Consider the following 24546-nt stretch of genomic DNA (forward strand, 5'->3'; position numbering starts at 1 on the left):
AAGAGCCAGTGCACGCCAGCGTAGGGAGCCAGGCCAGCGCACTGCGCTGCTGACGTGGCTTGAATGCCGCCAAAGCAAGGACGCGGGCTGCGTCCTTGTTTCGTCTTGTAGTGTTGTACCTGTTGTACGAATTGTACTAGGTTTGGCGTTTTGTATTTGCTTGGAGGTTAAGGCATCGTTTAGCGTCTAAAAACAAGCCTTTCTCAGGTTTTGGAATTCCGGTTTCACGTGACGGGGTCCGACATGCTCGGTTTTGTGGGATGGCGCTCGAATTTGACTTTCCTTATATGATTTTGAGTGGAAAAGGCCTAGTAAAAACAATGGGATGGTCTAATAGTTGAGATTGTACTTTGATTTTGAAATTGGATTTTGGAAGTTGTATTTTGTACCGAGTTCCGGGAGGGGAACGGCCTCGGGGATTTGATTTTGGAACTTGAATTTTGGAGATGTTCTTAGCAATTGGGATTTCCGCCTGGAGTTACTCCAATCACCTAACAAGGATAATGGTATCGTCATCATCCCAAAGGGGAGACACAAATTAGGTGTCTACACAAAGATATGAGTTTTAGCTTGTATTACATATTTTTTATTTGTGAACATGTTTCACACATTTGGGCTTTTTGTACGTTTGAACGTTTGATTACATTAAAGGATTTTGATAAGACAGATTGTTTATTTAATAAAAGTTGGCTAAATGCCATTTGCATATGCATAAACAAGCACAGTAGCAGGATTTTGGATCTTAAATCCTACGCAGCCATGCATGCCATCTGATGGTCCATACTCCATACTAACATACACGACATGTAGGGCTGTAAATATATCTATATATTAATGTTGTTGAAACGGTCCAATCGGTCCGGCCCGGGTTTTAGACCGGTTTTATCGGTCCGGTCCGGTCTTTGGGTCACGAATTTATTTTTTCGGTCATCGGTCCGGTCCGGGTATGGACCGATGAACAGGCCTAATACAAGAACTTACATTTAGTACCCGACTCTATGGCTTTTATGTTTTATTAATGCTTAATTAATGTTTCTACTCAAAAGTCGAAATATTTAAGGACACTCGGAAATTGGTATGATTATACAAGAACTTAAATTTAGTACCCGACTCTACGGCTTTTATGTTTAATTAATGCTTAAAGTAATGTTTCTACTAAAAAGACGAAATCTTTAAGGACACTCGAAAATTGATATGATTATACAAGAGCTTACATTTAGTACCCGACTCTATGGCTTTTATGTTTTATTAATGCTTAATGTTTCTACTCAAGAGACAAAATATTTAAGGACACTCGGACATTGACATAATTATACAAGAGCTTACATTTAGTCCTCGACTCTCGGATGAACCAAAAAATGTGTTTTTCAGACAACCAAACTACTTTCCCTAATTCCACAACTGAGCCGGGGAACGCGTTCCTCTATAGTACCTCTCTCTTGATCACCGGTTATCTATTAGTCAGTTATAATCGCCCGATTTCTGTTCATATGACAAACACTTTATGAGTTACGCATTAGAGTTTATTAAGCAGCAATGTATGATCTAAATTTCTAACATGGGATGTTTATACTTGACAATGGTTGTCTAATAGTCATACACGTACAATCATACTCCGCATTATAACTTTTTATAATTCCCCAATATTTCAAACTGTAACTCATTGACGCAAAGCATTCTCTTAAAATTGTCTATAGCACCTTGGAATTATATGGGAAAGGAAGCTTTTGCAGCAACCCTTATTCTCATAAAACTGTCTATAGTCCTAGAAATAGCATGGAAAGGACCCGAAAGTTGAAGAAGAAAACCTAACTAGTTGACAGGAATCCTACTTCTCATGATAACTTTTGGTGTGCCAGTATGAGAGATACAAGAACATAGATGACTGGATGCACTACACTTTCACCAGGACCAGAATTCAAGCACTATCGATTCGTATACTCAGCAGTTCTCATGAAAGTCACTCAATCATAATATTTATATATTACATAGGTCTTCGGTCTTAGTCCTCTTAGAAAAATGCAGTACTAACCTATTTGGTACGTAGAACATCAATAAAATAAAATAAAATAAAACATATGTCGGCAGTCTAATCAGTAGATTGGATGGACACTTACTAGACTAAGTCTGACAATTGTTCCATCACCTTTGTAGAGCTAAGTTTAAAAAGTTAGTACATAAAAAAATACATGCTCTCTTCTTTCCTTAAAACTTTTCCTATTTTCCGCATCAGACATTCTCTAAAAACGCTTTATGTTTCTATTTTAAGCTATAAACTTTTCTCGCTTTTCCAGAAATTTTTGTCAAAAAAACAATAAATGTTTAAAACATGATTGTTTTTTCTTACACACACTTGCATTTTCCAACACAACCATTCCACATCTACTCCCTCTGTCCCTAAATATTTTTCCATTTCCTTTTAAGGTGTCGTAAAATGATTTTCTCGATTTTTTTCTTTTCTTTTTAATATCCTCTTTGTAATATTGCTTATAACCTTGTAATTCTATTGGTTATCAATAAAATACCTTACTCGGGATTGAATTCGAGAGGTTCTCTCTCTAAAATCCAAAATAACTAAAGCCACTGTTCACTTTCTTCAACCTAAACACACTTGATAATCTAGTTCAAATTGGTCAAAAGCTCCATAAAGTTCACTAAGATACACTCCTGATAAGAAAGTACTTTCATCTACCAAGAAAATGAAATATTGTGTTTTTTGTTTTTAAAAAAAGGGAAAGCCTTTCTTGTTTTGGAAAAAGAAAAAACATGCTTTTAATCTTCTTTAATGTTTTCCTTCCCCAAGACACCTAGTATTTATTGCTAGCCGTGATGTTTTAGTTCTCAATATTTTGTTGTTTTTCTTCTCTCCTCTTTAACTCATCATTTCCTCTCTCCTGGCTTCTGAGCTCTACTCTGTTTTTTAATGTTTCCATTTTGGATTCCGATAGTTGTGGTGGTCCTGGTTGTTTTATCCAAACTGTGCTGCAATTGTTTAATAGCATTTTATGAAGATCTAGACACTTTAGCTCCTTTCTTTCGAGCCGTCTTTTTCTAAAAAAGGTTCTTTCTTTTCTGCCTTTTTGTTTCTTTCTTTCTCATCTGTAACTGTCACTATGAGTTCCATAAAATCAATTGAATTTCTTAGAAAGAGAGGGCCATATGTTGTCCCTCCTCCGGACAGTATGGACCCATATAAAAAGGATCTTCAAAAGCTGGTTGTGGGAAAGTTTATCAATGACAGGGATTTTGATATTGGAGAAATTAAAGCATGGGTGTTCACTTGGAGTTCTAGAGACGCGATAGAAGTTTGGAAGGAAGAAAATCGTTTTTTCTTCATGATTAAAAATGCAGATGACTATGTCGACTTGGTGGGAAAGTATCACACTCTTAATTATCGAGGAGCTTTATTGGTGTTGAAACCTTGGTATCCAGCAGCCTCCTTTCGCTCTTTCAACTTCTCTGAAGCTGCATTATGGGTTAAGGTGGAAGGAATTCCACTTTCATTTCAAGTAGTGAAAGTTGCTGGTTTTTTGCTAAGGAAAGTTGGAAAACTGATGACGTTTGATGATGATTCGAAGACGCCAGGTTTTAAACGATGGATGAGGGCTTTGGTGTGGGTGAAAATAAACAAACCTTTGATACCTGGCTGTTTCTTTGAATACGAGGAAGGTAAATCAATCTGGGTAGATTTCAGATACGAAGGTGTTTTTCACTTTTGTAAGCGCTGTGGAAAAATAGGCCATCATATGGTCAATTGTGATGTGGAATGGAAGAATGTGCACAGTGAGATCAATAGATTGATCTTGGAGGCTAGTGAGTTAAGGATAATGTATGGGAGGGAAAATGCTCCGATGTACACTAATAAAATTAAGGGCCTCCCTAACTACGACAATTTTTGGACCACTCGAGTGGCGCTTGGAAATCTGCCAAGACTGGATTTTTTCGGGGGTCGGGTTATGACAGTAATGGTGGCGGAGACTCGGGGCATGATGGTGGTGATGAAGCAGGTCCCAGTCGCAGAAGAAGACGTCGAAATAATATGGATAGAGCAGAGTCAGACTCGTCTTCATCGCCATCGGATTCGAGTAGTGGCACACTTTCGGTGTATAGGATGGTGCCTAATAATCCGCAGCGAAAGGTGAGGGGAACAAATCTGGTGATTATGGAACCTGTTGAAAATGGTAACAAAGTGGCATCAATGGAGGTGGATCAACCACAAGCAGAGGAAGGTTGCAACAGTGAAGCAATCCGACGTGGCAAAGGGAAGCAGAAAATAGGAGAAGTTGCGACTCCCGAGGAATTTCCAAAGAGAAGATTGAAGGTTAGACACACGTGTACATTTAAAAAGTCAAAAAACAAACCTTTTTTGGTATTGGATGGACAGGTGGAAAAGCCACATTCATCCAATAAACTACTGATTGGAAAGGAGAAGTTTAGTCAATCGAGGAATTTAAATGAGGGAGTGGAAACGCAAATTTTTGGCTATACCCGGGTACAGCCAAAGCTGGCTGTACCCCCATCCAAAACGATTTCGTTTTGTGTTGTTTAAAATGAACATTAATATACTGGTACAAAAATGAACATTTACTATTTCGGAAATGAACATTTATTTATTTATTTGGAATGAACATTGACTATTCTGGAAATGAACATTTATTTATTTATTTGGAAATAAACTACAAAAATGAACATTTACTATTTCGGAAATTAACATTTATTTATTTATTTGGAATCAACATTTACTATTTTGGAAATGAACATTTATTTATTTATTGGGAAATAAACAATATAGGCGCTTGTAAAAACATAAAAGACCAATGAAGTGAACAATTTCATTATGAATTTTAAAGCCAACCTGAAAGAACAAACAATACAACAAGAAAGAACAAACAGTAAAACAGATAATTATTATGAACAAAAAAATAAACAAAAAATAACAAAAAATTCAACAAAAAATAACAAACAATATAAAAAAGAACATAAAATTCCAGAAAAAAGAACAACCAATACAACAATTATGAACAATTTTATGATGAATTTTAAAGCCAACATGAAATAACAAACAATACAACAATAAGTTTGATGAATGAATTTAAAAAACAACAAGAAAGAACAAACAGTACAACAAGAAAGAACAAACAATACAAAAAAAAATAATAAAATATTAATGAAGAATTTAATTATGGTCATTAACCATATGATTATTATAAACAAACAAATAGACAAGAAAGAACAAACAATATTAAAAAAAACATAAAGTTCTAGAAGAAAGAACAAAAAATACAACAATTATGAAAATTTGATGATGAATTTAAAAAACAACATGAAAGAACAAACAGTACAACAAAAATGAACAAACAGTACAACAAGAATGAACAAACAGTACAATAAGAATGAACAAACAGTACAATAAAAAAGAACAAACAGTCGACAAGAATGAACAAACAATATGAGCGCGTCATTTTTGGGGGGTACAGCCAGAGTTGGCTGTACCCGGGTACAGCAGTTAACAATTGGAGTGGAAAGGATGGGGGCAGTCATTGGGCCAGAAATGACAAAATTAATTGCTCAATTGCCGAAATCTTGCCAAAGTGAACCACCCAAAGCAAGCCCATATAAAACCCCACCCATATCTCCACACTACATTTCACCAAACACCTTGAGAAGGCCAAGTTCGCCATCGGATACCCCTCCTTCGGGAATGCGCAGCCCTCCCACAGGTGGGCCAGTCCAATCATTAGGGTCCATGCAGCCCAATTCTAACAGTTACGTACCAGCCCAGGAAAAAACGATATGGAAGATCTGAATTCATACGGTGATGATCATTGGGCCTATCCAAACCAGGTTCCATTTGAAGAAAATGTTCAAGGGGATGGGTCCATCAACCAACAGCATAGCCCAACCCAATCTGAAATTTTTGGTCCGATTCCAGAAAACCCTAATGATATTCATTCTCAAAATATGGGTTTTGGGTATTATGGATATATATCAGAAGATACTCTCCCTGGTTCTGAAACAAAGTCCTGGTCGCAGCTATGGCAAGATTTGAATAACATTGGATCGCCAAAATCTCCATTTTCCAACCCAGGTTCTCATGCCTCCCTCCAAACAGGATCGTCCAGTACATACTACTCTCCGCAAAGAGATATTCCGAGGGAAGAGTTCGAAAACTTGAAGATTTTTAGCACCATCATGGAAGATCAGATTTGGGGAATTGAGAAATTCAATCAGGAGGAAGACAAGAAGAGGCAACTGTGCCTGAAGACAGGGGGTCTAGTGGATTCTAGTGACGATGCTCCACCGGCAAAGATTGGGAGACGCAAAACTGCAGGGGATATCACAATCAGAAAGAATAGAAAGCTGAAGCAATTTTTCCCAGGTGGATTGTTGACACCGGCGGATTGGAAAGTTCAGCCGTCCCTTTTGATTCGTGAGCCAAATCAAGAACAATATAATGTAAGAAGGGGGGTGGGGAGACCAGCAAGGAAGAGGCCAAGTGAATCAGAATCACAAAGTTCAAGCGATGCTTCTTATGCACTGAAGAAATGCAAACCCAACGAAGGGAAAGCAAGCATGATACCAAGCTACAATCAAGTTATGGGGGATTTTTTTAAGGCTATGTTTGAAGGGAATTTTGTGTTGCCTATGACTGATCAGAATCCAAGCAACACTTCTACGGCAACACCGATCAATACTGCTTCAGCTTCTGCTTCGATATCTATCAATGGCTTTGAGGTTGGGCCTGAGCAACCTCGAAGGGCCCAATGAAGATTATGGCGTGGAACTGTAGGGGGTTGAACTCATCGGATGACCCTACAGTTCCTTTTTTGGTATGGACCATCCGAAAATTTTCTCCTCAGGTTCTGTTTCTTATGGAAACTAAAACGGATAGGGATAACATAGAGAAGTTAGCTAAGTTGTTAAATTATGATAGATTTGAATGTAAGGAAGCCACTAGTAGTGCAGGTGGTTTAGCTGTTTTTTGGTGCGCTTTTGCGAAGATATCTGTAACTGACAAGTCCACTAATTTTTTGCATTGTAAAGTGGCGGATGTATTGGGAAAGAATATTAATGAATGGGATCTCATTTTGGTGTATGGATCGCCCTACTGGGAAAACAGAGATGTAGTTTGGGCTGAACTAGATCAGCAACTCTACTCTTCTTCAAGTAATGTTATGCTTTTGGGGGATTTTAATCAAGTAGAATTCTACAACCAAAAATTAGGGGGGGCGTCTCACATCAAGGGTAGAGAACAGTTTATGAATTGGAGGAATTCATGGAAATTGATAGAACTTCCATCTCATGGAGCTCGATATACCTGGTGTAATAACAGAGAAGGTGACGATCGTTTGTATGAAAAACTTGATAGAGGTTACGCCTCTGAAAGTTGGTTGCAGAAGTTTCCAGAAGCAAATATTCTAAATCTGCCAATAATGATATCGGACCACTCTCCTATTATTCTGGACACTAATGATCAGCATAGGAAAAAAACGAGAGTGAATAAAGTGGAAGGCTGGTGCTTAGATATGAAAGAACCACAAGAGATCATAGCGAAGGGTTGGATGCGAAGGCAGGATGGCTCACCAATGTATAGATGTTCAAGGAAGTTGCAACAGATTAGACATGATTTATTCAGGTGGTGTAAGGACTTCCAAATGGCTAACAATATAGTTTGGGATGACGCAGTGGAACAATGTGCAAAGGTCCAATCGCAATTATGTGGTATTGATCAAATGTTTGAAGAAGAGTTGGTTAGGAAAGATAGTGTCCGCGAAGCTATAATTAAGTTGGCCTATTGGAAACAGAGGGCTAAAACGAAGTGGACTGCGCTTGGAGACCAAAACACCACATATTTTTATAGATGTGCTAAGAAAAGGAAGACAAAAATGAAATTCGTTTGCTGCAGTGTGAGGATGGAAACTGGACCGATAGCCCAACCCAAATACAAGAATCCATTCAGCACCATTTCAAAAACCTGTTCAAAGTAGGGGATGATGTTTATGTAGATGGGCCTATTCCAAATTCGTTTGTGGACTTCGTTCCACAATTATCTACAGACCATTTGGAGATATTACATAAGGATGTTGACGCCCATGAAATTCGTAGAGCAATATTCCAATTGGGAGGTCTTAAAGCCCCGGGTCCGGATGGTATACCAGCCATCTTTTATCAGAAAGCATGGGATATTGTTGGGAGTGAAGTTAGTGAAGCGGTTCAGCACTTTTTCAAATCGGAATATCTTTTACGGGAATGGAATCAGATGCTTATTGCCCTTATCCCGAAAGTTGAAAGTCCGGAAAAGGCTACTCAGTTCAGACCTATCAGTCTTTGTAACGTCATTTATAAAATTGTCTCAAAATGCATCACAAATAGGCTTAAACCTATTATTCAAGGTGTGGTGGGCCCGTTTCAGAACGCTTTTGTTCCAAAGAGATACATGGGAGATAATTGTTTGTTAGCCCATGAGATTCTAACGTATGCTAAAAGAAGGGAAAAGGGGCGTGAGAGGTTTGCGGTTCTGAAAATTAATATGAATAAAGCGTACGACCGGGTACGATGGGATTTTATTGAATATATCCTAACTCATATGGGTTTTCCAGCAAAGTGGAGACACTGGATAATGCAGTGTGTTACGACGGTTTCCTACTCCATCCTTATTAATGGAGAGCCAAGCCAACCGTTTAAACCCAAATGTGGACTACGGCAGGGAGACCCAATGTCACCATACCTTTTCATTCTGGTCATGGAAACACTCTCGAGGATGCTTAATAAAGCAGAGGTCAATGGAGGTATCAAGGGAATCCCAATTGCAAGAAATGCCCCTTCTATCTTGCATCTTTTCTTTGCGGACGACTCATTGTTTTGTTTCAAAGCTACTCAGGATTCCTGCAGGGAGGTTAGGGGCATCATTGATAGGTTATGTGAGGCATCGGGGGAAGCAATCAACTTTGACAAGTCGAGTGTCATGTTTAGCCCTAATACCCAGGAAGATGTGAAGAACGAGTTCAAACGGATTCTTGGTACCCCTTGCTCTGAACATTTGGGGAAATACTTAGGATGCAATGTTGAGATTGATGGTAGATCGTCCAGGGCGTACCAACCACTAGTTGACAAAGTTCAACACAAAATTCTTTCCTGGAAACATCTATGTTTATCTTAAGCTGGAAGGCTACTCCTCATTAATGCAATTCTGGCAGCATTGAGTGCTAATGTACTTGCGGTGTTTATGGTTCCGAAGAAAATCAGCAGGAAAATTGACTCACTTCTAATGCACTATTGGTGGAATGGGTCGAGTGATAAGCGAAGCATATGTTGGATAAAACGAACCACGCTGGAACTCCCGAAAGGAATGGGGGGAGTGGGACTGCGAAGTGTGGACAAATATAACAATGCCCTCTTGGAGAAACAAGCATTTAGACTCCATAACTGCCCAAATCTGTTGCTCTCAAAAGTCCTGAATGCAGCATACAAAAGATCTCCAATTGAAGCTGCTTTGTCCAACAATGTTCACTGCAATGCGTCTTGGGGTTATAGATGCCTTGTTAAGTGTTCCAGCATGATCAAGCATGGTTTTGGAAAGGCCATATTCCGCGGAGATAGTGATATTCAGCACGATGTATGGCTTCCTTCAGGTGCGGCCAAATGCAAGAATGCTGAACACTTAAGGCAAAGGGGCATTGCTCAAGTTAAGGACCTCATGAGGAATGATGCGAAGATTTAGAATGCACATCTGATCTGGCAGAGCTTTGAAAAGGGAACAGCCCGAGAAATTTTGAGTCTACATATTCCAGAAGACAACACAGAGGACCACATACAGTGGGTGGCTGATAGAAAAGGTAACCCTTCTGTCAAGTCTGTCTATAACTTCCTAATTATGGATAATGTGGAGCATCAAAATATAGCCGAGTATGATAAATTTTGGATAAAGCTATGGAAAAGCGATCTTAGTCCGAAGTGAAAAGTATTTGTATGGAAGCTGATGAACAATGCTCTTGCTATTAAGGAAAATCTGAGGAGGAGGGGCATGGGTGGGGAGACTGTCTGTGTGTTATGTGATCATGCCATGGAAAGTTCTTCCCACTTGTTTAGAGATTGTATAGTTGCTGCACATGTGTGGAGATCCTCCTCTTTGGGAGTTTCTACAACAACAAACACACACCTACAACTCAGAGATTGGATAAAGAATTTTCTGAACTTCCTGTGGAAGGAAGATGGGCGAGGGAGCATAAGGGTGCTTACATTTGTTGCCATTCTTTGGTCTATTTGGTTGCACAGAAATAGTGTCATATTTCGGCACTCCACCAGGAATCCTGAATTAATACTCCAAATGGCTCGTCAGTTTGGGGAGCAGTGGATGAATGCAGCTCCTCTAAGAAATAAGATGAAGATGTCTAGTAAAAGACACTCTATAATGCAACATGATGGAGATGAAGAACATGTTATTCTCAAGGGGGTGGGTCACGATCATGACGCTATTCTCGTTACCGATGGAGCGTGGAAAATGCATAAGAAGAAAAAGTATCCAAGGGCTGCAGCGGGCTGGGTACTAAAGAAGGGGAGCATTCTGATTCCTAAGGATGGAGTCCGAATAGAAGCCACGAACCCAAGTCAAGCGGAAGTTAAGGCGATCTACATGTGGTTATCTTATGCCAGTCAGCAAGATGTTCAAGGTGTTAGGGTTTACACCGACTGTGTTGAAGCTATTACTTCTATAAGAGACTTCCCCCATTGCATAATTGAGCTTGCTACTTTATGTAGTGACATCAGAAGAATGGCGGATAAGTTTAGGCATTGCTCGATTTATAAATGTACTAGGGAACGAGTTAAGGAGGCCCATGTGCTAGCAACTCATGCTAGACAAAGTGGGTGACTTTTGTCTTTGTTTCTTGTTTGTAATTTCTGCCAAAAAATAAATAAATAAATAAAATACCTTGTAATCTCATTGGTAGGTTTAAGTTTGGAAAGATTAATGAGTTGACACTTTTATTCCTTACATTCTATTGGCTCACAACCCTTACAACTGTTTGTTTTCTTGTGAAAAAAAAATCATAAAAACAACAATTCCCCATAAAAAGTACAACATTTATTGCTAATTTTAACGTTCTCTTCTCCTTAATAACCGCGTAAAATGACAAACGAGAAAAACATTTAGGGACGGAGGGAGTACTTTTTTGTACTTTTTATTAAACAACCATTAAATATTGTACATTCTCAATACAAGTACACAACGATGATTGTTTTTTCTTAACACACATGCAATTTCTTAGTACCCGTGTTTTCCATCAAATAGGAAACATTTTAAGGAACGGGGGGAGTGCTAGTTTACTACAGAGTCATGAACTAAGAAGCAAGTTGGATCTTGTCCCACATTATTTAACTAACAAGTAGAGTATACGAAAAATGAGTATAAAAAAGAGATGTGTATGACTTAGCAAATTACTTACCTGGACGGGGTCAATGAGCGATCACATAGGCTCGTGGCCTAAGTAGGTGACCTCCATTGCACTTTAGGAGGGGTGTCTGCCTAACATCTTCCCAAGTGGAAGAGTGTACGTCATAATTTGTGATAGTGGGGGCCTGCGTTCGCGCGGCCCCTGTTCAATTCCTAAACAAAGATTTACCACATTAGAGTGTTTTACCTGCAAAAAAAAAACAAAAGAAATAAAACAATTGTTTCTGGCTGCAGACAAAACGGAAAATCAAAAAACTTTCCGTTAGCATTGGTATGACATTGGAGGAAGTAATCTGGAAATATATCAGTAATATGTTGTTCTTCAAGCGTACATCCATTACAATACCTGAAATGAAGAAAAAAAACGAAAAATACATAAACCTTCCATTAGCATTGATCTGTATGACATTGGAGTTTGGAGGAAGTAATCTGACACTAAATCAGTAAATCTGTTCTTCAAAAGTGTGCAACCATTACAATACCTAAAATGAAAATTTTTCTCATAATTACCACTCGGCTGAAGGGGACTAGTGAAAATCCCTGAACGCGTTACTAGTGCAGCCGTGCAGGTTTGGTTCAGAGCCAATTATATCAGTTCTCCCCCTTTTCATGGAACCTTTGAATGATGTGATTAAGTAGCAAGAGTTATACATACGGAGTAGTAGCTAGCACAAGGGTGACAGTTTTTGAAAAGAAATCCTTAAGTTTCCCTTAAAACAAAATATCCCACACTTTTTATCTTGTTGGCCTGAGAGTAAAATTTTATTTACCCAAAAAATTTGGACCATTTATCTATTTGTGAGTGTCATCCTTGCGCAGGGGCCATGCTAATCTTCTCTGTATCATTCCAATTTTATCAGATGTCTCCGAAGAGACAATGCATAGACGGAGAAAGAGCATAATAAATAAAGTGGCCGGTATTTGTATAGATATTCTATGTGGTACTTAATGCTCAACTTGTTGCAGTACTAAAATTCGATTCTCCAGAAAATTATTACATCCTAAACATCTCACAGTGCCAAGGCCAACCACATCTTATTTCTTATGCAGTCTTTTAAGTCCACTATAAGCTGAGTAGCTTCCAAAGGTGTGAAAAAAACCTCACTAAATACCTCCCGACAACAACAAAAAAAAGTCACTAAATACTTCACCAAGTCTCTACTTCTTCCATGATAACATGTGAAGTTTAGCAAAAAGGTTTACCTAGTGTCATGCCTTGCCTGCCTTGACATCTTCAGATTTGGCACTTTTTAAGTATGAATGATTCGCTGTTTGACGTGTTGGACATGTTTTACCAAACATGATAATACATTAGAATTTTCTCGGCAGGATCTCACGCCACTTTCAGCTCAAGATGAAGCATAAGTACAAAACATTAAAATTCTTCTCTTAGCATATTAGTACTCCCTCCGTCTCTTAATACTCGACCTGTTTTGACTTTTTGCACTATTCACATAATTCACTTTGACCCTATTTTATTTCTGTATATGAAAACAAATGTTAGTATATAATATATTGTTGGCTTCATCTTAATATATATTTTCAAAATATTAATATTTTATAAGTTTTTATAATATGTAGTTAAAGAAATTGGTGGTCAAATTTGTGCATTGGCAAGCATGTCCGGTCAAAACATGTCGAGTATTAAGGGACGGAGGGAGTAGTTAGAATCAATCTAATTGAAAAAATAATAATTGAATTTCCCTTCTTTCTGCCAAGTGACAAATTTTTGTCAATAGCAACAAACAAGAAGATTCAATAGCATATGTTTCTAACTTAACCTAATTTTCTTAACTTAAAAGAACCAACAATTTTTCTACCAAGAAATTTAACAGAACACATCAGTAAAACAAAAGGGAGTTGGCGGGAACTTGGGTTTGCTAACTATGTTGTAAATCTGACAAGGACAATATGACCCCATAGGCATTAGACCGAGCTCGAAGAAGACAACTCTCTGCAAGTAACTGACCTAAGGGGAAGGGTACGACGGGGTATGAATTCATGATTCTGTTTGAGGGAGAAGCTGAGAATTAGTTAGCGTTGAGAGCGAGAAAAAAAGGAAAATTTGTCTATAATATAATTGAGAGTTTATTTGAGCTTTCCTTTTGCATTTTGGGAGGGGAAAAGCTTCTCGAACGCTTGTACTGATCTTCATTATTGTTTATTCTACAGTTACCAATCATATTTTATCTTCTTCTTCCCTATATCTTCATATCAATGTGTAAGTTCATACGAATATATCCCATCAATGTACTTCAAAACAAAAGTTGGGATAATGCACTCCATTCATTGCCTCAAAGAGCTCATGTAAAGGAAATATACCAAACACTTAGTGTACAAATAAACAGTTTTCCTCTTCTCACTCGCAATTAATCATAACATGTATGTACGAAGAAAATATGAAGAGCTCTATGTGGTCTCTAATTCTGCAGTTCTTCCCTGTTCCTAAAAAATGCTATCCATACAAAGTGTCACTTCAATTGAATCCATTGAATTGTAGAAATACTGTTAATGGTATGTCTCTCGCATATAGTAATTGAAGATCAATTGTTAAATTTGTCAACTTAAACCTCCAGATTCTGGTTTCATTATTTTCAACATAGACTAGAGCATTCAAGTGGGTACCTCTTCGCCGCATTAAATGGCATAAGGTATGCTTCGTTGAGCATTCAAGTAGGTACTTCTACCTTCAGCAAAAGCCTTAGCTCACCAGTTACAAGTACTACACGACTCTCCGCCCCAGATGCCAAAACCCTCAGAAGTTCAGAGCATCCAAGTACCAAATAATTGAAGAATTAAACTACACTAGTCCTAAGATACTACAGTCTGCAACTAAACTTGTATAACCACAACCTTTACTTCTACTCTCAGAAAGGCCACCAAATTGGAAGGCAAGAGCTGAGATCACCGAATAAAATGATACACGCTCTCTTCAAACACAAAAAGCATAACAACATCTACAGCCATTTTACTGGAATAAATGCTATAATTAGCTCAAATATGGTAACTTTATACAAATGAACAAACTCAACAATGCCATCAAATATAACCAAAAATGAATTTAATATCAGTAGCCAAACTAAAGCATGTTTTTGATAGATTTATAAACCACATGTTCTTAAACCCCAATGAAGCAAAAAAGGTTTTCTCTAGTGTGCCATGTTTGTATGGTTCCTGGATTATGAGCCTAACCAAGTCTTGTGGATGCAAGGGGTCAAAATATGAAAGTAAAGGAGTCAAAGGTAAACAATAGTGAGAAACACACACAACTTGTAAAATCCCTCACGAGAATCATGCACAAAATATTACTCGACTAAAAATAATGCATCACACAAGTTGGACACTCACACGTACAATTGGAATCTCACAAAATTGGTTGTGCGCACGCGCGCGCACACACACACACCTTACAATGAGCTTCTAACTCCTATTAGAAAACAACTCTACAGTTCCTAGGCCCCCTATACATATTAGGATGATAAAGATAAACAACTAACCTTCGTAGAACCATCCACAAGATACCTTTTTACAAGTAGATAGTTCTTTTAAATTTTTTAATCTTACACACATTTATAAAATAGGTGTGAATTTATATGATCCTAATTTATTTGGGTCAATTTATTTGTTCTTGCACGACTCTTATGTCTTTGGCATGGAACATTACTTGACTTTATGAGTTCTTACTTTATTTGGGTCAAATAAGTGATGCTATAAACAGTGATAACACGTCCACTTTACTTGGGTATAATTTTACCAATACAACAACAACAACAAAGCCTTAGTCCCAAAATGATTTGGGGTCGGCTAACATGCATCGTCGTAGGAGATCGTCAGTGTCACCAATCAAACCAGAAGGAGCAGGAAGTAAAAAAGAAAAAACAAGGAAGAGAAAGTGGAATTAATGAAAGTAAGATAAGAGAAAAATGTATATATATGTTATAGAATAAATATTGTAAGAGATAATAAAAATAAGTAAAGTTTAAAATAAATGAATAAGTAAAATAAGTACATTTCAAAATAGCATGTAAAATGAAATTTTTTTTTTAAGAATTTTACAAATAAAAGAAAATAAAAAATAAGAATAAAAATAGAAAGAAACATAAAAATGTAAGCTGTATTAAGTCAAATGGATATGGTAAATTATTCAATTCTCAAAAATACTGTAATTGGAGATCAATTGTTGGGTAATGGAATTTAAAAGCTATACTTCAGTTGTTTCAGCACAAGGATTGGACAAACTCTGCCATTCAAGTAGATTGATTCCAGTCTTGCTATCCAGTGGCGAAGATTAATCTTTTTATCCACTATTAGGGGCCGTTTGATTCACAAGGGGTAAAGGGAATGGAATCAACAAAGGGTTTGAAAAGGAATGGAAAGGAAATCCCTAGATTATCACAAGTTGTTTGGTTTACAAAAATCAAAAGAAGCCCATTCTTCCCACCACCCCTTCCCTCAATCTACAACCACCACTCTACCGCCACCCCTCTCAACCGCCGCCCCTCTCAACCGCCGCCCCACTCTACCGCCACCCACCCTACCGCCTCCCCACCCACCCATTACGCCCATTACGAGTACCGCCTCCCCATTCACCGTAAGATGCAAGGGAAAAGCACACCAGTCCCACATTAATCAAGAAATAAGATCCAAACAACGACTTGAATATAAATAGCTAAACCAATTTCTTTATACACTCACGCAGCCACGCAGCGAGCACAAAGAGAACTATTCTTTCGCCTTTTACTAAAGAATATTGTGTGCTCGCTGCATTCAGTGGCATACGTTTAATTTCGGAGGGAGCTCTTTTCAAGGAGCTTAAAACAAGTCTAGTTCAAGTTTCTCTTATCAACAAGTGACCTATATCCAAATTGCTATTGACATGGACACAAGCTGATGAAGGCATGCCTCTTCATTTAAATATGTTTACAATGAAACAACTGAATTTTAATAAAAACTCAGAGCAATCAAATTACTGCAGATAGGGATACAATAAGTACTAATTTTATCAATAATTCAATACCTCTTGCATTGTCTGAGGGCTGAGGCATTATGGTTCTCTAGAAGAGTACAAACACTTATGCAAACCATGTGTAGGCGTATAGCACTTGACAAATGTCAAAAGCAGAAACTGTTTAGACGATCCATAACTGAGTTTGGACTTTAGAGAGCAAGATAAAGTTGTAAGTGGTGGAGTTATTGAGAATCAAACTTCAGAAGAGAGAACATAACCTGGTAAAGAGAGAGAGACAACTAGAAATATATATTTGGACCGTTTCTCATCTTGTTCGTATCATCCTTGTACATGAGTCATGCATTTCTTTCTTGCTCCTAGCTTCGTTCTCTTCAATAAACCTGTCATGTACAACTGCAGTCAATAGAAGTTTTAATCAGCAAATGCACATGAAGCAAATTTACATGGACACAGTCTTCTCATGAAAGCTGACAAACCAAATTACAAGAACTAATAGGGCTATGTGTCTGTCCTCGGAAAATTATTAGACATACTGATTATAGGCCTATAGGGGACACAATATCTACAAATAAGCATCATAAAGAGCATAGAGAAAAGTAATTGCTAAAAAAAACAACCATACATCTCCTACCGTTCCAGCCCTAGAACCAATGAAAACTACTGGTATATCACATGGAACCAATATATAAAAGCATTCAGATGGAAAAGGAACAAACTAGTAAGCTAAAAAAATTAACAATTCTCAATTTATTCCTGTTATCCTTGTTGTCCTTGCACAGGAGGCATGTTAATCTTCTATGTATTTTTCCAAATTTATCAGATGTCTCCAAAGAGAAAGCTTACCGTCAAGTCATAATTTTACAAAGAGAGAACTGTTAGCAAGTAATAACTTTATGAAAATCCCACAGCAAGGGATAACTTTAACGCAACTCCCACAGCCACAAGGCTGAGAGTTTCCTAGTACTTTGCAAACTTACTATGAACTATTTGAACTTTCTATGTAATGAGATCTTATTGAACTCTCTACGGGAGTTGTTTGCACGGGGTAAACCTTTTTACAGAATTTCTATTTAGTTATCAAGGTTCAATGGGATTCCTTTCCGAACATCTTCATATTACGACACTTCAAGTACTCCTGTGCTTTAGGCCTGATTAGAGCAATGATGATCGTGTCAGGAATCTGTGGCGGATGCCATACAAATTTTAGTTCAATATGAACCAAAAGGTTCATAATTGCCAAAAATTACTTCAATATCTTTTCTGTGCAGAGTAATACTTCTGTAACCCTCACTGTGAAACAAATAATACAGGAGTGACTCATGGTCTGATGGGAACAGATAAAAATCATGATATTGCAGTATTGAGCTCAACCAAATAGCTCTTCGTTCTTAGTATCCCCGCTCTCTTCATATTGTCCCTAATTATAGCTTCTCCTTTCCTTGAGCGGGACAAAAATGCACTACCAGGAAATGAAAATACCAAGCCTTTTGCAAGTATATAAGGGAAGACAAACCATTATGGAAAAATAACAGGCGAAACCATAGTGTTCGAATACAACCAACACCATTAGTTTATGTTATGACTTGAAACAGCCCAACAAAACATTTTGTGTCTTTCAATAATCAAAGCAGATTCTAGAATAAAAGCAAAGTGAATCGTACTGTGAAGGGGTCGAAAAAGCACGAGGCTAATGCGTGACCACGTCCCTCGTGGGCGTGAAGTTTTTTTGTCAGATCAAGTGTAATTGGATTTCCTGTGAGTTTACACCCAATTGACTAGTAATATAGGAGTCGCCATTCAGTTTTTAACGACAATGAGAAAAACTGACAAAACCCGGTTATCGTGACATAAAGGGAGTTCAATTATGTTTGACCATGATGGCCATAAGTTCCCTTGTGATCCCTGGTGTGGGGATCGCTCAACGTACACCCACAGGGCAGAGATTGAGAGTTCGGGGGACTGTAACTACCGAGAGGAGTGCTCATCGGTGCTCTAGAGGCAGAATATCCTTACTAGCTCAGCATAAATAATTGAAGGGACATGCGTTAACTATTAAACTATTCTGGATTGATTTTAGCAATATGCAACACATAATACTAAATCGGTCGTGATTATCTTGTTTAGATTGATTTAAGGTACCTAACATGATGTTTCAATCGTCCAAGATATTATCTTTATTAGGCGTGATAGAACAATCAGATTAATAGTTTAACAGTTTTATAAAAGGGCGATGAAAGCGATTAAATCATGCGAAGGGACATATTACAACGCACCCTTGAGAGGTGCGTTGTGGTTCTTAGAAAACTAACCACTTTGGCTTTGCTATTTCTCCTTTTATTTAACGAATCTCGAGTTTCCAGGCAAGGTTCCAGTATCCGGGCTTAATTCATCAGCTACAAGGGATAGGATACGTTCTTTTCGACTTTTGGGTCGATTGCGACAGAACGCGGGATCAATTTCGCAGCGTGAGGCTTAGGCTTAGGGGTTGGAGTCAATACTCAGATTATGAATTGTGTTTTTTTCACGTCAATTATGAGGTTGTATTTATAGGGAAGAGTTTGTGGAAAGATAGATTTTTAGAAGACGAATCCAAGAAGAATTCGGAAAGAACACGTCCCCAGGTATTTTCAGCGCCCAGAGCCAGGCGTTGAAAATAGGATCTGGTCGCGTTTCCTTGTCAGATTTGGACTCGTAGAATACGGAGCCTTTGAGACTTATCCGAGTCTTTTAGTGCGTATTAACTTTATGACGGAATGCGTCTGGGCCCGTTACGAACTCTAGGTTCGTTAGGATTTTAATTAATACGTAACTCTTATTTTCGAAGTATACCAGGAACAGAATTCCTCTTGTAAATTCTATCTCTTTTAGGATTTATGTTGGAGTGCAACACCTAATTCTGATAGGTTTCTATCTGTTATGGCTTGCCACTTTTAGCAACTACCCTTTACGGCAGTTACTATTTTTAGCAAGTTTCTATAAATAGCAGGTTCGGCTGAAATGAAAAGGGTGATCGAGATTCGTTATTTTATAGGAGATGTGTTGCCAAGTGGAGATTTATGTTCTCATCATCGAACCTTCCCTTTCGGGAATCGGGACAAAAGTAGGCGTCTACAGTTAGCCCCCACTTTTACTGAGTCTCGGGATAAGACGATGGTCAAAGTACTAGACGAAGTGCATCATACAAGCCATGGTGCATGTGACCTGTTTTGCGAGGGTCTCACGAGCCCCCGAGTGATAACATTTGACTTAAGGGTCATCACTTGAAGCGTTAACATATCCCTCACGTGTCATTGAAATTTGTCAACTGATAGTATAGAAACTCCCTCACTTTGTCATTGGAAGTATCTAAAGATGTATAGAAACTCCCTCACTTTGTCATTGGAAGCAGCTACAGATGTTTTTGAAATCAAAGCTATAAAGTGTGACTGGACCTGGCCAAGCCCAATCACGAGGTAAAATATTTTTAAAAGATTCTCATTTTCAGGGTTAGCTAAACGAGAAAACCCCCTTGTTTTTATAGGACGTAAAACGAAGGAAAATCCAGCACATCGTTCTTTTTTGGAAAAACGGAAAACCAATCCTTTAATTTTTGGAAAAAGGGAAAACCAATCCTTTAATTTTTGGAAAAAGGGAAAACCAATCCTTTAATTTTTGGAAAAAGGGAAAACCAATCCTTTAATTTTTGGAAAAAGGGAAAACCAGAAAAAGTTATCGCTGCGGCGACTAAGGACCTGCGCGGTTAGTGGCGCAGACCCCGCCGGCTGAAGATGGCAAGCCTATCCGCTGAGGGTGGACACCCCGTCGGATAGAAGTGGACGAATCTATTTTGAAATTTGATTGGTTTTTTTTTTTTGAAAATAAGGACCTACGCGGTTTGCGACGTAGACCCCGCCGGCTGAAGATGGCGAGCCTGTTTTTTTTGAAGATTTTATATTTCGAAAACTGAGGACCTGCGCGGTTAGTGAGGCAGACCCCGCCCGCTGAAGGTGGGCGAGCCTATTTTTGAAGTTCTTACTTTCTTTTCATTTTCGAAAACTGAGGACCTGCGCGGTTAGTGGCGCAGACCCCGCCCGCTGAAGGTGGGCGAGCCCTGTCCGCTGAGGGTGGACGCCCCTGAATTCGTTTTTTCGATTTGGAACCCGCGTGGTTCGTGGCGCGATCTTGCCCGATTGAGATGGGCAAGTCCCTATTTCATTAGTTCTTGTGATTTCTTTTGAGAATTTATTTTTATTCATTCTTATAGGAGCGAATTCTTTCGAGGGATGCTCGGATTTAGTTGCAACCTGAATGTGGGTTGACAACGTGCTCAGAAAGACCATTGTCTTGTGGTCATCTTCTCTCATGGTTTTGAGCTAGTCTTTACGGCTCGATTTTGCCACTACTTGGGTCTTTGATCAGAGGACCATGTATAAGTATCAACGGCGACCTTTGCTCTGAGGTCGAAATCCGGTTTTTTCCTTTGAGATTATCCAAACACTGGACTGTGTATAGTGTAGACACCTACTTGACAACGCATCTCCTATAAAATAACGAATCTCAATCACCCCTTTCATTTCACCCGAAACCTGCTATTTATAGAAACCTGCTATTTATGGAAACCTGCTAAAAATAGTAACTGTCGTAATGGGTAGTTGTTAAAAGTGGCAAGTCATAAAAGATAGAAACCTGTCAAAATTAGGTGTTGCACTCCAACATAAATCCTAAAAGAGATAGAAATTGTAAAAGGAATTCTATTCCTATCGCAGTTCGATAAAAGAGTTAACGTATTAATTAAACTCATAACGAACCTAAAGTTCGTAAAGGGCCCAGACGCATTCCGCCGTAAATTGATACGCACCAAATAACTCGGATTAAGTCTCTTAATGGACTCCGTACTCTAGAGTCCAATCTGACAAAGAATTCTGCCCAGACCCTATTTTCAACGCCCAGCTCTGGGCGCCGAAATCTTTGACGCCCAGAGCTGGGCCCCGGAAATACCTGGGACGGATTCTTTTCCTAATCCGTTTCGTATTCAAATTCCTGAAAATCTATCTTTCTACGCCACTCTTTCCTATAAATAGACCCCTAAAGCCGACGTGAAGAACAACACACAATTATTATTCTGAGTATTGACTCCAACCCCTAAGCCTAAGCCTCACGCTGCGAAATTAATCACGCGTTCTGTCGCAATCGATCCATAAATCGAACATAACGTATCCTGTCCCATAAATTGAGATTTGTTAAATAAAAGGAGAAATAGCAAAGTCAAAGTGGTTAGTTTTCTGAGAACCGTGACGCACCTCTCAAGGGTGCGTCGTAATGTGTCCCTTTTCTATGATTTAATCGCTTTCCTCGCCCTTTTTATGAACTGTTAAACTAATTAAATCTGATTGTTCTATCACGCCTAATAAATATAATATTTTTGGGAAATTGGATTATCATGCTAGGTCCCTTAATACAATTTAAATCAGATAATCCCGATCGATCTAGTATTATATGTTGCATATTGTTAAAATCAACTCAGATTAGTTTAATAGTTAACGCATGTCCCTTCAATTATTTATGCTGAGCTAGTAAGGATATCCTTCCTTTGGAGTTATCGACGAGCGAGTACTCCTCTCGGTAGTTACAGTCCCCCGAACCCTCAATCTCTACCCTGCGGGTGTACGTTAAGAGATCACCACACCAGGGATCACAAGGGAACCTACGGCCGTCGTGGTCAAACATAATTGCACTCCATTTATGTCACGATAACCGGGTTTTGTCAGTTTTTCTCATTGTCGTTAAAAACTGAATGGCGACTCCTATGTTACTAGTCAATTGGGTGTAAACTCACGGGAAATCCAATTACACTTGATTTGACAAAAAGAAGCGTCACACCCACGAGGGACGAGGTCACGCATTAGCCTCGTGCTTTTTCGACCCCCTCACAGTGGCGACTCCACTGGGGATAGTGAAGGAAATACTCATGCTTGTAGGTAATCAAAATAGCCGAAGGGTGAAACGATCCTACCGCGCGTTTATTTCCCCATCAAGTTGGGACGACCTAAAAATCAGCATATTAATGTGAACGGGCAGAACCGCATAATGAATCTTGACTCCCTCAGGGAGTTTGGACTAAGGATACCCATCGTCAACCGGGGGGTGCATATGCTTCGAATGTTGTCCACTCGGCACTTTCGCTAGTAGTACACCCGTCCCAAACCCAATCGCTCGCCCATTAGGTCCCTCTCATTGGTGCATGCCCCCTTGGCTTACATCGTGATTGGCCTTTTGGGCGAAATTCGGCTGTTGAAGACACTACCTCGACCGGGGCATGTGTTGGATCTGCGATAGAAGCGGTACCAAGCCAGGCGCAAATACTACCCATAGAAGCCTATCATAAACTATATCACATATTATTATTTTGCCTCATGATGTAATGCTAGTTATGTGTAGCGAAATGTGTGATTGTGTGTGACAAACAATGCTAGAAAACCAACGACCTTAAAAAATTCCCAAACATTCATAAACCAATTGGCCAAAGAGTTATACCAAGATACGTGTTCCGCAAACCCGAACGATCGCCACAAAAATAAGCGACGCTCGGGATGGCCCGTAACGAATTCCACAAACGCTGCACAACGCGTAAAGGACGTTATTAGGCAAGCACGCAAAATCAAAGTCGCATAAACAGAAAGTAGACACGAACAGAAAACGAGAACCAGCCAGGGATGCATTTTCAACGCCCCTGGCTGGGCGCCATAATTTCTCACACCCTTTGCTGGGCGCTGAAGTTGCTGCCCGGCCTTCTGGTCAGGCGCAGCAGCCTCGGTGCCCGCGCATAATAAAAAATACGTAGCAAAAAAAAACTTTTCCTGAAAATTGCTACGAGGGCGTATGAAAAGGCACTCGATTCTAAAAGCGACTTATAAAAAAAAAAAACTCCTTGTGTCGTTGTTAGGCCTCCTACGACGACAATGTTCGGCACCAAAATCGAGCATGCTAGTTCAAATAACCTTGAATGTCACATGGGCAAAGTATTCAAAAAATGATATTCGAATAAAGTTTTCAAAGAAAAAAACAATGTTCAAATAAATCCGAGTCTAGACTAGGCTATGCCAAAGTACAATCTAAATCCTAAGTCTTAGTTGTCTTATACATAGAATCGGTCCTAATGCTTGGTGTCGTTCTGCAAGTTAAAAGGTTAAAACATATTGAGTCTCCCTTCCTAACATTTAAATCAATAAGCACCCATATGTAATTGTCATCCCTTGCTAAGAATCCACGGCCTCAATACTCTCTCTCACCAATAAAAAGAATATATTATGTAATTCAAGTATTTGCAAAATGGAAACAGTCACATTCCGAAAATCATTCCTCCATAGTCGCACAACCCCCAAAGTGAGCCTAAGGTGTCAATACCATTGGCAAAGAAAAAAAATTAATGGCCTCAAGGCTTATGATCACATTGGGTCACGACTATCATAATCCTCTCGAGCCACTCGCTCCTTGAAGTACCCCTAAGTACGGACTAAAAGATTTTCCATGAATGCAACAAGACAAACCATCAAAATACCCAAATCGGCATGCCATAAGGCTACCATTGGGGTAAAGCAATACACACTAAGAGGGAATCCGCACTAATGATTCTAGTCTTGCAAAAATGAAAATTTGATCTCCCCAACTAACTACCTTGCCAACATTAAGCAAAATGGCGCATGACAAATGAACACCCAAGGGTTAAAATCTAAAGTGTCAACCAACGAAAGTTATGGTCCAATTAGTCTAAGTCTGAAAGTTGCTTGGTCAAGTATTATAGGCTTACGCCACGTCATTATTTCGAGTCTAGGCCACCTCCTTGTATCCATACACGGGTTATAATCAAAAAAAAATTATTAATGAAAGTTCAAATCACAACTTCCAATTAAATCCCGAACATTAGAATCTGAAAAGAAGCAAAAATAATTATTTTCGATGTAATTCTTTCGTTAAATTTCATTAAAGTAAAAAAACATTTTGAATCTACGCTATTTGCACATTTTAAGAAACGACTAAATACGCTTGCAAAGTAAGACAATTTAAAGGTCCACCCTAGGCCTACTAAAATTAAAGTTCCACTATAGGCCCACCAAACGAGGCTCACTCAGTCTCGCCTCGTGACTCA

The 24546-nt window shown here is 38.8% G+C and overlaps 1 protein-coding gene and 4 non-coding genes across 5 annotated transcripts; 3 read left to right on the top strand and 2 right to left on the bottom strand.

The window, feature by feature from the left end:
• Nucleotides 1-9979: 9979 nt before the first annotated feature.
• LOC110778693 (uncharacterized) lies at nt 9980-10870 on the top strand. Its single transcript, XM_021983251.2, has one exon. The coding sequence runs from the start codon at nt 9980-9982 to the stop codon at nt 10868-10870; it is 891 nt and encodes a 296-aa protein (XP_021838943.2).
• A 566-nt stretch (nt 10871-11436) lies between these two features.
• LOC130466508 (U1 spliceosomal RNA) lies at nt 11437-11597 on the top strand. Its single transcript, XR_008926731.1, has one exon. It is a non-coding gene; the product is annotated as a U1 spliceosomal RNA (small nuclear RNA).
• A 628-nt stretch (nt 11598-12225) lies between these two features.
• On the bottom strand, nt 12226-12328 carry LOC130466423 (U6 spliceosomal RNA). Its single transcript, XR_008926655.1, has one exon. It is a non-coding gene; the product is annotated as a U6 spliceosomal RNA (small nuclear RNA).
• Nucleotides 12329-16149: 3821 nt separating this feature from the next.
• On the top strand, nt 16150-16266 carry LOC130466408 (U5 spliceosomal RNA). Its single transcript, XR_008926642.1, has one exon. It is a non-coding gene; the product is annotated as a U5 spliceosomal RNA (small nuclear RNA).
• An 889-nt stretch (nt 16267-17155) lies between these two features.
• LOC130466437 (U6 spliceosomal RNA) lies at nt 17156-17257 on the bottom strand. Its single transcript, XR_008926667.1, has one exon. It is a non-coding gene; the product is annotated as a U6 spliceosomal RNA (small nuclear RNA).
• Between the last annotated feature and the right edge of the window lie 7289 nt (nt 17258-24546).

Source organism: Spinacia oleracea, chromosome 1, assembly GCF_020520425.1.
Source record: "Spinacia oleracea cultivar Varoflay chromosome 1, BTI_SOV_V1, whole genome shotgun sequence".
Taxonomy (NCBI): domain Eukaryota; kingdom Viridiplantae; phylum Streptophyta; class Magnoliopsida; order Caryophyllales; family Amaranthaceae; genus Spinacia; species Spinacia oleracea.